Here is a 20,257-nt window from a genome sequence, read left to right on the forward strand (position 1 = left end):
TATAGTGAAGGCTCCTTTCTCAAGACGGTAGATTCGACGGAGTCGCTAGGACAGTGGTGCTTGACAAGAAAGATTCCGATCTCCCTGCAGACCTCTTCGTCGAGAATCTGAAGTATCCAGGCATCGGCGACCTCTTCGCATTTTTCCCAGGCAGCATCATCAAAACACATACGTGGCTCCTTTTTAACGTCGAAAATTAGAATAAATCCAAAGATTATATAAGCAATGGAGAGCAGTCTCAACACTTTGGATGCTATGTATTGTTGATGATGATGGATGGATGATGGACGTAGGCGTTGTACCAGGATTATGAAGCCTCTGAAACCTATGAGAAACCCAAATGGAATGCAGTAGCTGCCATTTTCCTCCCGACCCTTGTGGGATAGGGATAGCGTGACCAATGAGCGCTCGTGCCTAACCGCCAACGTACGGTGAGAGGCTGAAACCACAGCATTGGCGCGCTAGATAATTCCGGTCCGAATATTCCATCCGTTCATCAACGGAGTTGCGAAATAGGTTTTGCAGATCCGTGCTAGCGCTATCATCTATTTCTCTCTGTGAAACAAGAGAGGCAACTCCATTCTGAGACTCAAAAGCGATTTCGATGATCCATACACTGTGTTCTCTGCGGCGAACGATTTCATTGCGATTTGCCATTCATTGCTCGTAAGAGCCCCTGAGTGTTCACCGCAATCGGTTGACTAATTTTGTCGGGCATAGTAATTGCGGACGAGTCTCAACAGACTAAGGTTCTGATAAAGCTGGCCTCGGTGGTGCCAGGTCAGGAATCAAACGCTGGATGCAAAGTACGAATTCCATGATGAAGGTGATTATCCAGTTGCTCCGTCTCTGCACAGCATTTGCTGGAAGGCTTTGAAAAGCAAGAACAACCTGGAGTCAATTTTCTGCTTTGGACTGGCCATGGTGCCTTTGCTGGATGTGGAGATCAGGGGCAATATCTATGCCTCGTCAAATACCTATTTTCTCTCCGAGGCACTGCAGCGCCTTTGCAGATTCACTTACGAAACCCCCGCGCAGGAATCAAGTCTATTTACGCTTCTAAATCTTCAAGGATGAAAGCGAGGACCCGGCAACGAAGACTAAATTTGAGCTCGTTTGTCTTCCTCCAATTTTGTAAATTAAACCTTGTAAATGTCACAAAACCTCGGCTTGGCGGAGGCAGCACCTACAGCTGGACTAGAAAGATATTTCAAGTGGCCTAATCGGGCGGTCATAACTATCTGGCCGGGAGGGTTGAAAAAGACGTTTAGAAAGGTACCTTGGAAAATGGTATCAAAAGATGTCTAGAAAGACGTTTAAAAAAGTTCCTAGGAGGAGATTTAGAAGGACCAAGAGAATAAAGTATTGAGGCCCATTTGTAATACATATCTCCTGTAGGCCAAGCATTCTATAATCGTTACCTGGGGCATGTTCAAGGAGGGTTTTATGCATCGATCGTGAGGGTATTCCTGTCACTTGGGCGAGAACTCTCTCGGTCTAATTAATCCAATCCATGGAGAATGAAGACAGCTTGCGAGTTTATCTGCTGGTCGACGCGCTTTCCTTGTAATTCTCGACATGGCTCCCTTCAATGACACTTGTCGAGAGCTTTCTTTTGAATTCAATATCTTATGGGAGGCCTTCATGGAGTAAATTTTTGAGCAGCCCCTTTAGCTTACAGGAAAAGAAGGTACAGTCGTATCGATATCATTCAGCCATTTATCATCTGGTAGATGATAGTGCCCTGACATGTTGGAAGTTGGAAAAGATTAGCTTCCACAATCTCTCTCATAAAAAGCTCAGTGACCACGATCACGCCCATGATCACGCCCGCCACGCCCGCCACGTCCTCCACGACCCCCACGCCCGCCGCGACCACGGCCAGGGCCACGGTGGTTCGAGTTTCCACGACCACCATGTGAGCGACCAGGTGCCATCGGACGAGGTCCAGCACTATGTCTTGCCAGACGCTCCTCCTCAGAGGTCTCGAACTTGTTCGGAATCTGGAGCAAATTGGTGAACTCGGCAGTTTGAATGTTGTTGTATTCAATTGGCTGCTCCGTAGTAGAAATCGGGACAGCGGGGTCGTACTTCGGCGCACTGCGCTGGAAGTTGAAAGGGACATCCATGAGGCCCTTCTGGACAATGTTCTCTTCAACCCAGTCTTCCTCTACCAGGATCTTCTCCAGGTATTTCTCTTCACCCAGGTCGGAAGGCATGGGAACATTCGGGTCGCCCAGTTGCAGATCCTCTGCAAAGACACGGGTGATAGCGAGCCACTCTTTATCATATTGGAGGCGGTACGGGCGTTGGCATTGGACGTTCTCCTGGTCGGAAATAGGATTAACCTCAATAAGCTGCAGGTAAGGATCATGGTTATTCGGCTTGTCCAGAGCCAAGAAGCGAGTGATCTTATTCTGAATAGCCTGGGGGGTAGTCTTCTTGACCTCCTGGGTTGCTGGAACGATAGGACGAGACAGACTAGCGGGCAGCTTGTTGCGAATAGCCTGGTCAACAAGGGATCTCGAATCGCCAGCACCGTCGGTAGTCACAGAAGCATTCACAGGGGCATTGAGTGAAGGGGACTCCATACTTTCATCGCCGGAGTCCAGGTTGATTTCTTCGCTGTTTTGGACCTTCGCATGCTTGGGTGAACCAAGCATCCCCTGAGGAACAGCGGCGGTAGAAGTGGAATCGTGGTCATCGTCGCTAGAATCCAGGTCAATCTCTTCGTCGTTCTGGACCTTGGCCTTCTTGGAGGTACCACCGAGAGTCTCCTGGTGAACGACGACAGTGTCGAATGAGCGGTGATTCTGGTGAGTTGCGAGACGCTTCCATTCGTGGTTAGTCTCAGCTCGGATAGTCTGAGGCCCGGCTTGCTGAAGTCGTTCGCGCATGCTGAGGGTGGTCTCCCCCTCAGTCTTGTTAGCAGAAGATTGGAAACTGTTCCACGCAGCAAGACGTGACATTTCGTCACCGGTAGCAGGAGGGTTGGCCTTGGATTCGGTGGCATCTGGGGAGACCTTGGTGCTGACGTTCCCATCAAGCGCAAGGGAAGCAGTCGGCACTTGAGGGGTCGTGGGGCCCGCAACCTCCACAGCCCATTCGGTAGGCTGGTCGGCGGTCGGGTCAGTCTTGCGCAGGGACACGTTGTCATATGGCATAGCTGCAGCGAACTTCACATGAAGATGGGCCGAAAACCAGTATCCCGGTCGCAGACGGTCCACGACTTCACGAGCGGCGGCATTTCCCAGGCGGCCGTGCTGGGCGTCCTCGCGGAAGCCTCTCTTCTTGCGGAAAAGACCCTCTGCGTCGCCATAGAACTCAATCCCACGGATCCAGTCATGGCTCAGACCGACATCCACCTGGGTGCGGACCTGAAGAAGCTTGCGGATGTCGATCTCGCGGATGTGGTAGATGCTGTGAAGCTCATCATCGTTGTAAGGCAGACGCTCGGAGTGAGGTTTGCGGTAGTCATAACCCTTCCAGATGCCAGACATTCCAGAGATTCGAATGGGACCGAGACGGAGAACGTTTGCCGCACCCATGAAGAAGATGTTATGGCAAGCCCAACCTCCGTAGTAGAGCTCGTACAGGTAGTTGCTGCACTCATGGTTCCCGCTCACAAAGATTGTTAGGTACGGAGCAACGCGCTGGCCCGAGTAGTAAAAGGGAAAATCGCCAAGCTTTCTGTACTTGGCGGGCATAGAGATGCAAGTAGCATCATTGGCGTTGCGGAGGGTCTGCTTCATATTAGATCCAGGTCCCTCGAACGAGGTGCGATGAAAGTACCTGAGTGTCACCGCCCAGAATGACTGCGTCAACAGTATCCCAACCACGCTTTTCGCACTCCACCTTGACATCGGCATAGATCTGGTCAAGCGAGCCGTGGGCCTGCAGGGAAGTCAGTATCAAATTTCAAGATCAACACCAAGGCCAGACCAGAAATTCCAGGCTGGTCTAGTGAGTGGAAGAAAGAGCTTACGCAGCCCACAATTGCAAGACGGGGGAGTCCAGGATTTTCAGACATCGCAAGAGGTGATAAGAGAAGTCGATGTAGGTGAGTGATGGGAAGTGAGAGGTGTGGAGATATGGCCCGAGAGGCCAGGACAGGACGGTGGTGAGATGCTCACAGCAGAGCAGATGAAAACATGTCCAGGAGAGAGGGACCAAGGATGAAAGGAAGAGGAAGGAGAAAAGGAGGGGATGTATGGCGGGAGTTGAGGGTGAATGCTGAACCTGAGAGGCGAAGGGACGTTGCCGTGCGGGATTCTCAGGCAGATTTGCACTCGACCTTCTCACTACGGCTCTTTCCCACGTTGTGCTGTTGTGCCACCGTACTATTGTACTATTGGTTCATTTCTTGTTTTGTGGTTTCTTTGACTGCCCTCGAAACGATGCCGCCTATTGAGTCTCCTCAATTGCGCTTCCTTAGCGACGCCGCTCAGTTGCTGAGCTCGTGCAGCCCCTCTACGGCTGCACATCTGCTGGATGCGCATACTCGTGTCATTCACGACGACCACAAATTGCTCAATGTGCGACAGCAGAGGCATCACTGTGGATCATGTGGTAGTCTTAGACAGTCCCAATCGACTAAAATTGTTAACGTGCGGCCGAAGAAAAAGTCTGCGCGTGGCTCCGGCGCGAAGGTGTACAAATGTACGCGCTGCCAACAACGCACGGTGATCCCGCGCAGAAAAACAATTGCAAAGGCACAGTCGCGTACATACACCGCAGCCACATCATCCATTCCTACATCATCTACATCCACAGATGTAACTAGCTCTACGAAAGCTTCTTCTCAGCATCCGACGGCAGAGCCGCAACCCAGCAAGGCCGAGGAAAATGCCGGCAGCAAGAAGCGCGCCAAGGCACGCAAGCAAGGTGGACTTCAAGCACTACTTGCCGCCAAAAAAAATGCACAACCCTCACTCGACCTGCTCGACTTTTTGCAGTGAACGCTTTTGCGCGGAGTCGGACCCACTTTGTTCCGCCGGAGCTGCCCCGCGCTCCAGCTCCAGCTTTCTCTCTTATTGATTCAAGCTCACGCGTTTCACCCATTCTGACCAAGCATTACCGTGTGTCAATCTGCCACGAGCATAATGTCGGTCTACTCGCACGATGAGGATCACGACCCTCAGGCTGACGAGCTCCGCGAGACCGCCCTCGTTACCCTCGAGGCTTTGATCAGCTCCTGCAACCAGCAGATGCAGCCATATCTGGCCAATACCACCAGTGCAGCCCTTCGATTCCTGAAGTACGATCCGAATGTTGCCGAGCTGGAGGATGACGAGGAGATGGGTGGTACCCAGGATGACGGCAGCGAGGACGATGCGACTGAAGAACCCGACATGGACGACGACGAATTCGAAGATTTTGAGGAGGAAGACGGATACAGTGACGTGGATGACATGAGCTGGAAGGTTCGCCGGTGCTCAGCGAAGCTGCTCTACTCCCTCGTCTCTACCTACGGCCGCAGCCGCGCCCTGGACGATGCCGCTTTGTACCAGCAGATTGCCCCCGCCCTGATCTCCCGTATCGGCCGCGAACGAGAAGAAAGTGTCAAGCTGGAGGTGGTCTCGACCCTAACTGCCCTCGTTCGCAAGACCAGCGAAGGCTCGGCCGTCGTCACCTCGAACGGCTTCCTGGAGGCGGTTGGTGGATCCAAGAACTCCCGCAAGAGGAGACGCCAGGACAGCGATGCCAGCATGGTCGACTTTGAGCCCAGTGTCGGAACGTCCTCTGCAATCGATTCCCCCCTTATTCCCTCCTCCCCAAAGTCCGGCCCCCAAGCCGACTTGGCCCGTTCCGTGCCTTTGATCGTGCAGAGTCTGTTGAAAGCCTGGAAGCAAGCCTCGATGCCTCTGCGACAAGCTGCCATTATTCTGTTGAAAAGTCTTTCGTTGGTTCGCTACGGAGGACTGGCAGACCACCTTCAACAAATCGAAGACCTCATCGCGGATGCCCTCAAGACATCCTCCCTCTCAGGCAGTTCGGCGGCCCACTCGGGGGCAGCTGTCAGTGCGGGCACTCTGCAGATTGAAACTCTGGGCTTGATTTCTGCCATCGCTGAGACACACCTGTCCGATGCTCTTCTCCCCTTCTTGATTGCGCTCGTCCCCGGAGTCGTCGGTGCCGTCAATGAGCGTAACTATAAGGTTAGCAGCGAGGCACTCGGTGCCGTTGGGCAAATAGTCAAGGCCCTCACTCCACCTCGGGCCTCGTCCAATGCGTCTGATATGGCCATGCAGCTGGAGAAGCTCTACGATGTTGTCCTCGCCCGCATCGCCGACACCAGCGCCGACCTGGAAGTTCGCCAGCGAGCCATCCACGTCTTCGGTGTCATCCTCGCACGCACGGCGGGTGAACGAGGCACCGAGTACCTTTCGGTCGACCGTAGGTCACAGGGCCTTACAATTCTTTCCGATCGTGCCAAAAATGAGACAACCCGTCTGTCAGCCGTTCGCGCCATCGACGATGTTGTCGTCCTAGCGGACCGCAAACAGGACGTGACGGATGACTGGGTCAACGATGTGACTCTAGAGCTTGGCTCTAACCTCCGAAAGGCCGACCGTGCTTTGCGAGGATCGTGCTTGGAGGCCCTTCGCAGCATTACCATGAACTCTAACACTCGCTCACACCTCAATGCCAACACAATGACCACTCTGGAGAGTTCGCTTTTGCCTCTGCTGGCGGCACCCGACTTTCACCTACTTACTCCTACTTTGATCATCATTGCTAAGCTTGTCCCCGGGAACTCCAAGACCCTGGTCAACGATGCCCTGATCTCGTCGATCTGCGCCATCGTCAAGCAGCCTCTGGTTGGGACTGTCCTGAAGGCTCTGCTCCTTCTTGTGAAGGTCATTGGCGAGGAGGGTGCCGGTGCCCAGTTGATGCAAAACCTGCTGCAGAATGTTGGCATTACCGGCGACTCCTCCGTCGTGGGTCGGGCCATTGGAACCCTTCTGGTGCATGGCGGACCAAACCTCGGCGTCACGATGAACGACTTTTCCAACGAGTTGCAATCTGCCAAGGACGACAGTCGCAAGTGTCTTGCCCTTGCAATTCTTGGTGAGATCGGATTGCGGATGGGCGCCGAGTGCTCTCTCACCCCTGACTTGTTCATTGCCCACTTCGACTCTCCCTCCGACCATGTCCGTTTGGCGGCTGCCACTGCCCTCGGGAATGCAGCGGCAGGGAGTGTCAAGGCATACTTGCCTATCCTGTTGAACGGCCTGACGAAATCCAACTCTCAGAGCTATCTTCTCCTCCACTCGGTGCGGGAGTTACTCCAGCATCCCGAAGTGGTGCGTCCTGACCTTGCGCCCTCTGCCCTCAAACTGTGGCAGTCACTCCTCGTCGTTTCGGAGGAAGAGGATAATCGGGCTGTTGGTGCGGAGTGCGTTGGCCGTCTTGCGCTGATTGATCCGGTGGCCTACATTCCTCATTTCCAGCAGTATCTCTCCAATCAAGACACCGTCATTCGCGGCGTGGTCATTTCGGCTTTCAGGTACACGCTAGCCGATTCAAGCGATGCCTACAACGACGTCCTTCGCCCCTTGATAGTGCCTCTTCTGACCAACATGCTTGCCGACCGCGACCTGGGCAACCACCGACTTGCATTGACCACCCTGAATTCTGCCATCCACAACAAGATGAACCTGCTTCTCCCTCATCTGGACGAACTGCTCCCGGCCGTCTTCGGCGATACTCAGATCAAGCCGGAGTTGATTCGGGAGGTGCAAATGGGTCCGTTCAAACACAAGGTGGATGACGGACTCGACCTGCGCAAGGTAAGAAGCCTCCATATATCCAATTCAATTTTACTTGTTGCTAACTTTCGGATCCCAGAGTGCCTACGAAACTCTCTACGCGTCTCTCGACACATCCTTCTCCCGCACGCACGTCGCCGAATTGTACGACCGTGTTCTGGCCGGCGTTGAAGACGAGCAGGATATTCGCGCGATCAGCAACCTGATGACATCCAAACTCATCACCATCGCTCCCGAAGAGACGGAGCGCCGCCTGGATCTATTGTCGGAGCGCTACACCAGCGTCCTCTCGTTCAAGCCGAAGGACAACGCCGTGAAGCAGGAACTGGAAAAGGCACAAGAAGCCTCGCTGGGTATTCTGAAGATCACCAAGGAACTCAGCAAGGCATTCCCGAATGCCGAAGCGTCCAACGATCTGCACAAATGGAAGGCATACATGGAGTACGTGCGGAAGCAGTTTACGAGCCAGTACCAGAGTCTGGACACGGACTTCTAGAGGAGTGGAGTGCAGATATGTGTATGTTGCTTCCCACTGGGACCCACGATCTGAACATCCGGGTGCGCCCAAACTTTGCTTAGAAAAGCTTATGACCTGAACGAATAAAATGCATCGCACAGCACTACATTGACTGGTTTTCGCTTGTAGAGATCGTAGCAGTGGCGGGTCTCGAATTGATGCCCACTGGATTAGGGGGGTTCAAGGCAGGCAGCCACCAAACACGCCCCCACCGCAATCCTCAGCCCGACTCCACAGGGGGGCGGGCACTTGTATGTAGTATTGTAAAAGTAGTGGTCGAACGAACAATTACACAGTGAATACAGTATGAAGACCACGTGATAACCATAACGCCGCTGTAATGCCTTGTTCGTTCTCACACTGGCCGGTTACAGCTTTCAGCTATTGACTATGGTCACCGGCGTCCACGCTGGCATCAGGGTCTATAACACAAAAACCAGCCTTAATCTCGTCACTTGCCTCTCTTTTAAGCCGATCCGCGTCAATCCCAGCTTTGCGTAAGTCCTCCAATGTCTCCTCAGCCTCTTCTTGCAAACCTTCCCTCTCGAGATTAAAATAGAGCACTATGTAGGAATCGTCCATAACAGAACAGAGACGATCAGAAGCGATAGCGACGACCTTGCCGTCCGGATACTTGAGATAGTACCCGCCATTTTCAGGCCAGACGAGTGTTCCTAAGTTGGCATTTTGAATCTGGGCGAATGCAGGTTTTGTTTTGGCGATCTCGACGTTTGGAGGTATAGGCGATCTGTATCTTGTTGTGGTGGCTTCGGCAAAGCTATTCAGGCTCGACATTGTTCACAGGGAGGACAAAGATCACTAGGGTATTGAGAGATGACTTGGAGGACCGCGTCGATAGATTGAAGGACTCTTGAAGGAAGACTGCTTGCGGCAGGATGGAGAGAGTCGTGGAGCGATCGGGATTGACCTTGGTTTTACGAATCCTTACTGTATTTATAACAATACAAGGCAGGTGCTATTGTCCTGCTGATACTGAGAGAATTGAACGGAAGAATTGATTGTCCTTTCCGGAGAGTGTAGATTGTAGTATGCAGATGCAGGGTCCGAGGGGCTGAACGGGACCGAGATTGGGTTCTATTGGGCCGACGTTGACGTGATCTTGGCAGGGCGATCGGAGAGACCCATGCCCGGACAAGGCAACATGGCACCCGTGTCTTAGCCTGATGGGACCCTGAAAATTTTGCAATTTCGATACGGGTGCTCGTGACGCACCAACACGCGACCGTCAAATCTGGCCGGAATTATGCTAGTTCCTCAATCGCAGAAGGCGCGGTCTTTCATACATCTTTTGGTGAAAACGGGAGATGCCACCGAAGCGGCCAAGAAGGCTGGACCGAGGTAGACCGCATCAATGTGATACAGGATGATTCAAACGGAGGAGCACAGCCTGTTCCCGCAGGGGTCCGGGAATACGACAAAACGCAAATCACCTCCCAAGTTTCGGGGGCCGAACTTTGGACGTTCCCAATTCGATAGTCCAACCCTCTCTCGCCCCAAGTGGAGATGGCTCGGTCAATCAAAAGGGACGCAAATCAGGGCCTCGCCAAGCTTTTTAAAGTTCGAGCTTCTGATTGGAGAAGTAACATGCGACCGTTCGATGCACAGGGGAAACGGAGAATTGAGCCTTGTGTAGTGTGTCGGCCCCAATTTAGAGGGCATCCGAAGGCAGCCTCATATCTATTCACTTTCTTTTCCCTTCCCATCCAGCCACTTTCCCTTTGCTTCCCCCTTTGGATTCCACCCATTCGCTTTCGAGGAATGGGGTGCTTTGGTCTGTCGCGTATTTAGACTTAGACTCCCGGAGTCATTTCCCCACCATGAAGCTCGACGCGAGGAGCTGCCAGGACTTGCTCCGCATTCTTTTCTCTCCGACGTCGTGGTTTGACGTGTATTGGCCAGCATCGCGCAAGTATTTCTTCGGTCTGCTGTTTATCGGCGTGATGAGCGCAAAACTACTCCATGTTTACTCCCACCTGAACTCGTTATCCGTTGGCCAGTTCCTTCTCTGGGGCCCGACGTTCTTTTTGCAGGATGTCGTTTGCATTCTCATCGCTCTATTCCTCACTCAACATTGCAACCGGAGATGGGGTCGTGTGCTAGCCGCCTTGGTGGCTATCCCAGCGTAGGCGAAACCCACGGGACGATCTACGAACTCCGCTGACGATCATTTTGTAGTACTTTAGCCATCTCCGGCCTGGCCGCGGCCAACATCTCCTTTTACTTCCAAACCGGTGCTGAAATCCATTGGCGACAGGCGCATTACTTTCACCGGGACCCCGCCGCGGTCAAAACTCTGTTGACGGGCTTGACCGGCATGATAATTGTGGAAATCCTCTTCAGCGCAGTTGCCTGGCTATCGACCCCTTACCTGTACAACGCAGTACGAATCCCCGTGCGCATTCTAAAATCGACCGTGGCACCCCTCCGTTGCTGGAAGAGACGGGCGGCGACCGATCCCAAGAGCTATGCGCAGCTTCCTCGCCAGGATTGGGATGAGGAAAGCAACGAACATGAGTCCATGCTGGGGCGGCATCGAGTACCCCAGTCATCCCACAGGGGCCGACCTTCTCTGTTGCTGCGTATATTGGTGGGCTCGCTGGCAGCGGGTGTCGTTTTGCTGCGCTGCATTCGTCCGTCGGATAGCGCATACTCGTTCCTCTCGCAAACAGTGATCACCACTCCGTTCGAAAACCCCCCGGTTCACCAACAAATATCGTCTGTCGATCTCCCACCCTTGGATGGCGACTACAGTTGGCTTTATAACCACACAGCGCTGGGCACTCCATCAAAGCTGGACTGGCTACCCCGGAAGAAATTGGCCGGTTTCCGAGACTGGTATGCACTATCAAACGGCAGCGCCCCGCTACACTACGATCCGATCAACGACCCTCTTAAAATCAGCAACCTCGATCAAGATATCCTCGCACCGTTGCGAGACGCCTTGGCGAAAGGCGATATTAACATTAAGCATGTCTTCCTGCTCAAGCTCGAAAGTACCCGAGACGACGTCTTCCCGTTGCGCAAGGAGTCCCACCTCGGTGACCTTATTCGTGAGTCCTTCTCCGGTCACATCCCCGATGATGTCGAGGAGAGACTTGCCAACCTGACCCGCAACGCCGAGAGATTCACCGCCACTCCGTCTGGCTTTGATCTCTATGATGTTGAGCCATATGGTGGCCTCCATATGACGAATGCATACACGGGCGACACATTCACCCTAAAGAGTATTTTGGCAAGCGCGTGTGGTATCGCACCTTTGGTCGTCGATTTCAATCGCGAATATCTGCACCATATGTACGAGCCTTGCATGCCACAGCTTCTGAGTGCATTGAACTCGCTGTCCAACGACACCAAAGTTGCGAAGAAGTCGGACGACTTCACTACCTGGCCTTGGCACTCGACTTTTATGCAGAGCATCGATGACAATTACGACAACCAGAACCTTCTCATCCCGGCCATGGGCTTCCAGGACAAAGTGACTGACAAGACGATCACGAAAGACTCGGAAAAGAGGGATGGCGAGGCGCCCGAAAAGTTCAACTTCTGGGGCTATCCCGAGCACGAGCTGCGACATTACTTCTCCAAGGCTCTGAAGCATGCCGAACGGCATCATGAGCGACTATTCATTACCCATCTCACCGGGCAAACGCACCACCCATGGGATATGCCCAAGGGCCAGGATTACGAAGAGTTGATTCACACTGGTATCTTCGGTAAGAACAAGAACGTCAACCGATACCTCAACACCATCGGTGTTGCGGACCGATGGCTTGGAGAGTTGACGGAAGTGCTTGAGGAAACCGGAGTCGCCAACGAGACGTTGGTCGTCATGGTAGGCGATCACGGCATCTCCCTCATCGAGGATGGCGGCGTCACGCCATATGACAATCCGCACGTCGCCAATTTCCACGTGCCCATGGTCTTCTCTCACCCACAGCTACCGCCGATCAACATCGACGGTCGCGTCACTTCGCTCCAGATTCTACCGACGATTCTGGACCTCTTGGTCGAGTCTGCATCCCTAGACGAGAAGGCAACGCACGCGATCAAAGATCTCCTCCCTCTTTACGAAGGACAATCCATGATCCGTGAGCTTGTTCCCGAGAAAGACGGCAAGCTCGACTGGCAGTTCACCGTCATGAACACCGGAGCCACATGGTTGGCCCTGAGATCTGCACCTAAGCCCTATCGCATCGTCATTCCCATGGTCCCCGACGTGGAGTGGCGCTTCTCAGACGTCGATGTCGACCCGCACGAGGAGAAGACCCTTCAGTCCTTCACGTTGCCTCCGTTACTTGAACAGGTGGCAAAGGAGCATGGCGAAGAAGCCGTTCAATGGATTGAAGAGGCGGCGCACGTCGCTCAGTGGTGGGTTGCCGAGAACTGGAGTCGGTACGAATACGTTCCCGAGTCTTGATGGAATGCCGGGCGACGTGGCAACCCGCTGAGAAATCATCTCCAAAATGCCGTCGATGGAACCATCCGATTGAAGAGTATGGTTCATACGACAGCTACCCTTTAAAAAGAATGTTTCCCGACTCATCCGGACCGACGTCACCGGTCTGCTATTGGCCACGCCAACCTCGGTCCCCTCTGATTGGAGCACCAACGGTTTTCTTTTTGCATTTTACACGGCCTCCATTTCGGCATTTCGGCATTTCGGTTTACCTTCTTCAAATGTGAATAATCCTTGGCGTTTGTTCGGGGGCGGGGGTACATACGGAGCCAACCCGACACGGTGTGATTTACTTGGAATTCCCCCATCTTGTATATTGAAGCGACACGACATGATTTGCATCACCGCTACCCATCGCCACCTAGAATTGCATATACTATAATGAAATCTCAAACCATATCATTCATTCTCCGGGCAAAACTGGATCAAAATCTACTCCGTAAAACACACAATCTCAGCACTAGGAAGAGAAATCCAAGCATCCTCATGCTTCCCCCACTCCCTCCAAGTATCCGAAACGCTCTTCAACTCCTCCTGGGTCGCAATCCCATTCTCCAACGCCGTCGTAGCAAACGATGAATAGAGCGCCCTATCAACCCAACTCTCACTCCACCACTTCGTATCCCCCTTATCAGCATAACACCACACAGTACAGGAACACTTGGGATCCTTGAACCCCGCCTTCTTCGCCCAAGCATGCAACACCCTGCCCGCATTGGGCTCACCCCCATTCTTCCTCGCAACACGATCATACAGATCCTGCCACGTCTTCAACCCCGGCAGTTCAGGATACCAAGAAAAGACACCGTAGTCCGCCTCCCGCGCAGCGACAATACCCCCACTCTTCGTAACGCGCTTCATCTCCTCGAGCATTCCAACCGGATCCCCAACATGCTGCAGAACCTGATGACAGAAGACGACGTCGAAGGTTCCATCTTCATAAGACAGGTCGTTGGCATCGCCCTCGACGAAATCGATATTCGTCACGCCCTTTTCTTGGGCGAGGGCTCGCGCCTGCGTTAGGACTCCGCCCGCTCGTTCCAGACCCGTGATATGGCCTTGTGGCACGTAGGACGCCACGTCGACGGTGATTGTGCCCGGGCCGCAGCCGATATCTAGGATTTTCATGTGCGGCTTTAAGTGCGGCAGGAGAAAGCCTATGGAGTTGGATGCTGTGCGCCAGCTGTGGGAGCGTACCACCGAGGCGTGGTGGCCGTGGGTGTACGTTGCTGTTTCGGATTTGCTGGACATTTTGGGTCGGTCCTTTTGCTTCAAGGCTTAATGGGTGAGAATGGATGTATGAATGAAGTATGACTCGATGAGAAGTGTTTTTGTATTCTGTTTTGTAGGATTTGTTGTGCTTTCTGTGGATTTATAGATCTTTGACTGTCGTTGCGGGTTGTAGTTCGCAGGCCGAGATCGGAGGGGGGCTTGGTGGGGCTCGGAGGCCTGATGCTGACAGCTCTTTTGCTTATTGGCTTTTGACCCGGTCGGAGATGGCTGTGGAGGAGCATGAGGAGCAGTGAGGTGGGATCGATCTTCTCATTCTCATCTCATGATATTGTTTCCATTGTGATTGAGTTATGGGGTGCTCCGTTGTCGGACCGGTTGAGTGAGGAGCCTGGGGTGTGAGGCTGGTGCGGGTGGCGATGCATGGGGATATATTCTCCGCGCCGCGGCTGAGTTCGTCCAACGGATGTTCAGTGGTACGTCCGTCAATTTGCTAAGCAATGAAATCTCTTCCAATTTTTAGGGCAGGAAAGTAGTAGAAGTTACCAGAGCATGATATATCGATGCTATTGGGTCCCAAAGGGCCCTGAGAATCATACGATGGACGAGTGAAGGCTGATTGATGTGATGTCACAACGTTCACTGGCTGGAATGAAGGGAACCCAGCCAATCAAGTGAATAGGCAATTATTTTGTGACCATTTGTAAGGCCGTTCACCGAGAGACAACGGTTCTGTCATTCGTAGTTGCGGCCTGTCAGGCATGTTCTAGAAGCAGAACCGACGTTCTCCTGTCATCTTTTCTTGGCAGGATTGACGAAGGATTAGAACCAGATTGCTACGATGTCTGGACGACGGCTTGTGGTCAGAGTCTAGACCCAACGGTGCTCTTGGCTGAAAAGTGGGTAGGGTAACCATACTTGGCTTGTCAGTGGGTTGTCAAACTTGCAGTGAAAGAACTCGGCTCTGGAACTTAAAGTTATACCGCGTTGGTCTCACGTCGGTCTATCATGTGGGAAAAGCCAACCTCGATATGCGTTATTTTCGACTATCTCGAATTCAGGTCAAAGAGAGTTTCTCATCTTCTCATCTTGTCACTTCCGATCTGCATAGATCATCCCCCGGAAAGTAGATCTATGGGGTAGCCCCACTGCCGCAATATGACATGCATTTATAATTGAACGTTCTACGCAATTCCACATGCCACGATGTAAAACCTAAATCCCCGGACCATTCCACGAGACATGCGCGTGGCGAAGTCTGAGCAAAGTCTGAGGCGAAGTGAACTCGACACAGCACTCGGCATCGTACTCGGCTTCGACAGGCACATGAAGTTTTTTTCGCACGCTACCGCGTTTCGGCTTCTTTCTTCTCCCTTCGGAACGGTTCATGAAGCAGATCTGGTTCTGTTCCTATGTTCCTGCAAGCCTCTCAGGGACTCAAACTCTGCAAGCCATTTCTGGGAATTCCACGCGTCGAACCACAGGAAACGAGTAAGGGGAAAAGCCGCTGATGTCAAGTTCTCCAAAAAAGACCTGTTCCTCCCGGTCTTGAGCGAACGAGATCCTGTACCACTCGTACGACATGGAAGGATGGAAAATTGGAAAAGTTAAAGTTGGTCTGGACGCCTTCCAAATCCGGCGATGGCGAAGATGTTCGAGACCACCGAATGAATACCGGGCCCACCCCATCTGAGCCTATTGGCGAACCCCAGGAAGTCATCGAACGTCTCGGACGACTTTGTTAGATTCAGTTTCATGGAGTTGACTGCCGTCGTCTGGTTTGTGGTCCAGACATCGCCACAACTTCAACTCCACCAGCACCAGAAACTATATAAAGTCCAGCTCGAAACCCCTACGATGTTCTTCTCCTCATCAATCTTTACAGTCCTTCGACTACTACTATCCTTTTTTTTCTCTCTCTTTCTACGATCTGATCACTCTCTTTCAGATCCTCACACTCTCTTGACAAATCTTTTTGTCTGTCCTTACACAAGAGCCTTCTTCTTCCAACCTTATACAGTCCTTTGACCAAGTCAAACCGACCTCTTTCCTCTTTCAAGATGATCTTCTCCAACGTCTTCATCACCAGCGTCCTCGCTGCTACCGCTGCTGCCCTGCCTCACCGTGCCCGTGACTCCAGCTCCGGCTCCGGCAGTGTCCAGTTCGTCAACAACATGGGCTCTGATGTCTACCTCTGGACTACCTCTGCCGACCCTGGCAGCATGAAGACCCTCAGCAACGGCGGTGGCACTTACAGTGAGCAGTGGCAGACCAACCCCAACGGTGGTGGTATCTCCATCAAGTTGGCCACCACCCAGAGCGACACCTCCGACGTCCTCCAGTTCGAGTACACTGTCGACTCCGACACTCTCTACTGGGACCTGTCTTCCATCAACCTGGAAAACTCCTCTGCCTTCGTCGAGAGCGGTTTCTCCGTCACCCCCAGTGACTCCAGCTGCAACTCTGCCACCTGTGCTCCCGGCGATTCCAACTGCGCCGACTCCTACCAGCACCCCGATGATGTCAACACCAACTCCTGCTCGACCGGCGCTACCTACGTCGTCACTCTGGGCTAAGCAATATCCTTCTTTTACATTTCTGCTTTGCTCAGCGTTTCCTTGTCAGAAGTTGGGTCTTTGGATCCACTATTTCATCTCTTCAAAATGAAAAAAGCGTTGGTGACTGAAATAGATTTTCCTCATTTTCGAGGTTGCATTTGCATACTGGATATCCTTCGGACTCTTATGACTTATTTGATTCTTTCATATCCATGGATATCATGATATAGACAACCTGTATAGAATACTCAATAGACACAAACATAGATTGTTTGCACATTTCTGAAAATCTCTTTCTCCAAAAGATCTTTGTAAGAATGACTTCTCCCATGGTACATATTTAACTTTACCGGACTTTTGAGTTGGCAGACGTTGCCGTACCGTTCGAGAGATGCCGGGCGGCAAATATGACAGGCCACCCGAACGCCACCCGAACGCCCTTCACATGCCAAGCCTTAACCGAGCCCCAATTCGGCCGAAGTATAATCAATCCCCTTTGCCAGGGTTGGCCTTTGCATTGCCATGGCATCTACACAAAGAACTGATTTTTGGTAATCATGTCAAACCAGTTTGTGTTTGCTTTTCCCTGTCTCACATCATAAACGTCAGCTTGGTGAATGCAAGTGCCTTGACGCATGCTTTCGTACTATGTTGCATCTTGTAGACCTCGGCAAGGTGCAGTTCTATATATTTTTAAGTATCTAATTTGACACGCAAGATAGATGGTCTAATTATACTCATTCATCTTCGAACTACTGCCATACCCCGCTGGCTTGATCTTGGGAACGTATCCAGGCGGCAATTCCTTGGTCAAAGCCACTGACTCAGCAATGGCAGCTTTGAGGTTCTCAAGCGCTTCATCGCTGACTTGATGATGCATGGCAATTCGCTCATCCTGCAGCTTCACGTTGAACTTCTGGCACTGTTCGAGCAGAATCCCCATGTCAATGTTCGACTTCTTAGCGTCGATGAAGAAGAAATTCGTGTCGACTGGGATTTGCGGCACAACTCCCATGGCTTTCAAATCTTCCTCGAGTTTCTTGGTCTTTGCGTGCGTTTCTTTCATGGTTGGCCACACTTCCTTTAGCGCAACCATGGCCGCGGATGTCAATACACCAGCCTGGCGAATGCCACCACCTTGTTGTTTGCGAAGCCATCTAGCCTGCTTGATGTTTGCCTTGGTACTAGCAAGGACTCCGCCAACGGGCGCGCCGAGGCCCTTGGAGACGCACATGGAGATGCTGTCGAAATATTGACAGTAATCTGCCAATGGGATGCCGGTAGCCGCAGAAGCATTCCACAGTCGAGCACCATCGCAGTGGACCTTGATATTATGTGCATGCGCAAACTTTGAAATCTTCTCGATCTCTTCGATTGGCGTGAGAACACCACCGATAGTCAATTCAAGAGAGATGACCTTTGTAGGCGCGATGTGTATATCATCCCCAAGAATGACCCAGTTCTCCACATCTTCCAAGGTCAAATAAAGCCCATTTTTAGGATGCACCGGAGTCACCATAGCTTGAGACAAAACGGCCAGACCCGACCCCTCTGCGGCGTAGATATGGGCCCGATAGTCGCAGAGCACCGAATGCGGTGGTTGGAACAGATGAACACGAACGCCGATTTGATTTCCCATGGTTCCCGATAGCATGAAAATAGCGTCCTCCATTCCAGTCAATCGGGCGATCTCATTTTGGAACTCAGTGGTCATCTTGTCTTCCTGATACACGTCATCGCCGAAGGTGGCATTCGCCATCGCCTCCAACATGGATGGCGTCGGGGTCGTGAAGGTATCACTGCGGAATTCATTGGCAGCTCTGGATTGACTGGAGGCCGACATGCTGGCTGTTGGGGATGTCGAGGATGTGGTGGAAATTTGCAGTGACTGGTGCTAATAAGTTCGTGGATAATGCGGGGACAAACCCCACTCCGGAAATTTAGTTCTTATCAGGCATTGATATCCAGATACATAGTGGTGGTTAGTTTTTGCCACCAGAGTGAACGAGAAAAACTATGTACTGTTGTAAAAGGAAATTAGCGAATACTCCGCCCTGTCTAGCTTCTATAATGAGTACAACGACAATATACAATTCGCCCATCAATGCTTCACTCCATGCATTACCAGATGGAGGGAAGGTGCTCCTGAGATAACCGCGCGAGTCTCTCCTGATTGAACTCAAAGCACTCAGGCAGACCAGTCTCACTCCAATTACCTCCAAGAACAAGCTTAGCAACCCCGGGCGCGCAAGTAAATACGCGCGCCATGCCATGACCGTTGAAACCAGCACAGATATATTGACCGTCACCGAGATCTCCAACAAAGGGCACAGAGTCGGTAGTCATAGCAATAATGCCAGTCCAAGCGTCTTGCAGGCCCTCCCCATGACGAACAGGCTCAGAAAGAAAGTCAGGGAACAGTCGACCAAAGCTACGCAACGCATCTTCCGCTATTTCCTCGCTGTATCGCGAGTCATCGGTGCTGAAGCGGCCTGCCAACGTTTCGGCGCTCAAAGTCGGGTTTGATCGAGACACTCCCAGAACCAGGGTTCCATCTCCTTGTCGCTGAATCAACGAGTAGAAATGGTGGAGGCTGTAGCGCAAGGAGAAGGTATTCTGGAGGGCATTATTGGCTGCGAATGATGGTGTCGGGACTAGAGTGTGCGCCTGGGCACGGTTGGGTCGGAAATAGGGCTCCAAGTGAGGAAGAAGCTGGGCAGCGTGGGCGTTCGTGCAGTGGATGATTTTCTCTGCTGTGACAATGCCTTTGCTTGTGTAGATATCCCACCTGTCACCGTTCCGTTTAATCTCTTTGGCTTGGCAGTTTGTAAACAGCTTTGCTCCCTTTTCGATCACGGATTGTAAAAGAAAATGTGCCAGTTTAGCAGGATGGCTGGAGCCAGCAGGCCATTCGTATGCTGCGACCGCCCCTTGAACCTTTGTCCGGTCCTGGGCTTGTCTTCCTTCATAAAATTTGATATGGGAGACGTCGCCCCCTGCGAGTTTATACGCCTCGAGACTCTCCGCTTCATACTCTGCGAACTCCTCGGTCATGCAGACATCAAAGGTCGTCGTTAAATCGAAGTCGCACTGCACGTTGTGTTTCTTGACAAACTCGTCGACCTTTTGCAGCACAAGGCGCTCATTCGCAATGATCTTGAGAGCCTGTTCTGAACCGTGAACTTTTGAATATGCACTGAACCCTCGAAAGGCGTCAGGTCGGACATGGCCCGCGTTCCGAGAACTCGCCCCGCTCGCTGCCTCACGCGCTTCAATGATGATGAGGTCTTCGGGTTTCACGCCTGCCTCCAGTAGCGAGAATGCGGTAAGACCACCGGAAATCCCCGACCCGATAATGACATATTTGGAAGCATCAGGAACGAGGGAAAGGTGATGTTCGAATAGATAGGGAAACCCCCGAGTCGTTCGCTGCCAGTAACTGAGACCAGGGGTTGCGTTCGGCAAGCTCCGACTGCAGCCGACATGAGTGGACGACATGGTGACAAGCTAAAGAGCACCATACGAGATCAAGCAGCCGGTCAGGTGCCTATATATGCAGATGCCGTAGTTGAGGGTCTCGGCAAATTGCCCGGTGCGGGGAACGGTCAGCTACGTACAAAACGACGCAGATATCTCGTGTTTTCACCTCGCTTCGACCTTCACATGGTGCCATTCAACAAGAGTCTCCGCTAAGGGGGGCGCT

The 20,257-nt window shown here is 52.3% G+C and overlaps 9 protein-coding genes across 9 annotated transcripts; 4 read left to right on the forward strand and 5 right to left on the reverse strand.

Annotated features, from left to right (window-relative positions):
• Positions 1-1,799: 1,799 nt before the first annotated feature.
• Positions 1,800-4,030, reverse strand: N7498_008086 (RNA lariat debranching enzyme; the record flags this gene model as incomplete). The annotated part of the gene is made up of 3 exons (XM_058455148.1): positions 1,800-3,743; positions 3,793-3,894; positions 3,986-4,030. 3 exons carry the CDS (start codon positions 4,028-4,030, stop codon positions 1,800-1,802), a joined length of 2,091 nt encoding a protein of 696 aa, XP_058305136.1.
• Positions 4,031-4,397: 367 nt separating this feature from the next.
• Positions 4,398-4,958, forward strand: N7498_008087 (ribonuclease P Rpr2/Rpp21/SNM1 subunit; the record flags this gene model as incomplete). Its single annotated transcript, XM_058455149.1, has 1 exon — positions 4,398-4,958. The coding sequence occupies one exon, from the start codon at positions 4,398-4,400 to the stop codon at positions 4,956-4,958; it is 561 nt and encodes a 186-aa protein (XP_058305137.1).
• A 144-nt stretch (positions 4,959-5,102) lies between these two features.
• canA (putative cullin binding protein CanA) lies at positions 5,103-8,268 on the forward strand (the record flags this gene model as incomplete). The annotated part of the gene is made up of 2 exons (XM_058455150.1): positions 5,103-7,793; positions 7,852-8,268. 2 exons carry the CDS (start codon positions 5,103-5,105, stop codon positions 8,266-8,268), a joined length of 3,108 nt encoding a protein of 1,035 aa, XP_058305138.1.
• A 402-nt stretch (positions 8,269-8,670) lies between these two features.
• N7498_008089 (uncharacterized protein) lies at positions 8,671-9,084 on the reverse strand (the record flags this gene model as incomplete). Its single annotated transcript, XM_058455151.1, has 1 exon — positions 8,671-9,084. The coding sequence occupies one exon, from the start codon at positions 9,082-9,084 to the stop codon at positions 8,671-8,673; it is 414 nt and encodes a 137-aa protein (XP_058305139.1).
• Positions 9,085-10,127: 1,043 nt separating this feature from the next.
• On the forward strand, positions 10,128-12,727 carry N7498_008090 (uncharacterized protein; the record flags this gene model as incomplete). Its single annotated transcript, XM_058455152.1, has 2 exons — positions 10,128-10,432; positions 10,486-12,727. 2 exons carry the CDS (start codon positions 10,128-10,130, stop codon positions 12,725-12,727), a joined length of 2,547 nt encoding a protein of 848 aa, XP_058305140.1.
• Positions 12,728-13,198: 471 nt separating this feature from the next.
• On the reverse strand, positions 13,199-14,017 carry N7498_008091 (class I SAM-dependent methyltransferase; the record flags this gene model as incomplete). The annotated part of the gene is made up of 1 exon (XM_058455153.1): positions 13,199-14,017. The coding sequence occupies one exon, from the start codon at positions 14,015-14,017 to the stop codon at positions 13,199-13,201; it is 819 nt and encodes a 272-aa protein (XP_058305141.1).
• A 2,039-nt stretch (positions 14,018-16,056) lies between these two features.
• On the forward strand, positions 16,057-16,572 carry N7498_008092 (putative antigenic thaumatin domain protein; the record flags this gene model as incomplete). The annotated part of the gene is made up of 1 exon (XM_058455154.1): positions 16,057-16,572. The coding sequence occupies one exon, from the start codon at positions 16,057-16,059 to the stop codon at positions 16,570-16,572; it is 516 nt and encodes a 171-aa protein (XP_058305142.1).
• A 709-nt stretch (positions 16,573-17,281) lies between these two features.
• N7498_008093 (threonine aldolase family protein) lies at positions 17,282-18,397 on the reverse strand (the record flags this gene model as incomplete). Its single annotated transcript, XM_058455155.1, has 1 exon — positions 17,282-18,397. One exon carries the CDS (start codon positions 18,395-18,397, stop codon positions 17,282-17,284), a length of 1,116 nt encoding a protein of 371 aa, XP_058305143.1.
• A 278-nt stretch (positions 18,398-18,675) lies between these two features.
• On the reverse strand, positions 18,676-20,052 carry N7498_008094 (NAD(P)/FAD-dependent oxidoreductase; the record flags this gene model as incomplete). The annotated part of the gene is made up of 1 exon (XM_058455156.1): positions 18,676-20,052. One exon carries the CDS (start codon positions 20,050-20,052, stop codon positions 18,676-18,678), a length of 1,377 nt encoding a protein of 458 aa, XP_058305144.1.
• Positions 20,053-20,257: the final 205 nt, after the last annotated feature.

This window comes from Penicillium cinerascens (assembly GCF_028974065.1).
Source record: "Penicillium cinerascens strain IBT 15544 chromosome Unknown scaffold_4_segment0_segment0, whole genome shotgun sequence".
Taxonomy (NCBI): Eukaryota; Fungi; Ascomycota; class Eurotiomycetes; order Eurotiales; family Aspergillaceae; genus Penicillium; species Penicillium cinerascens.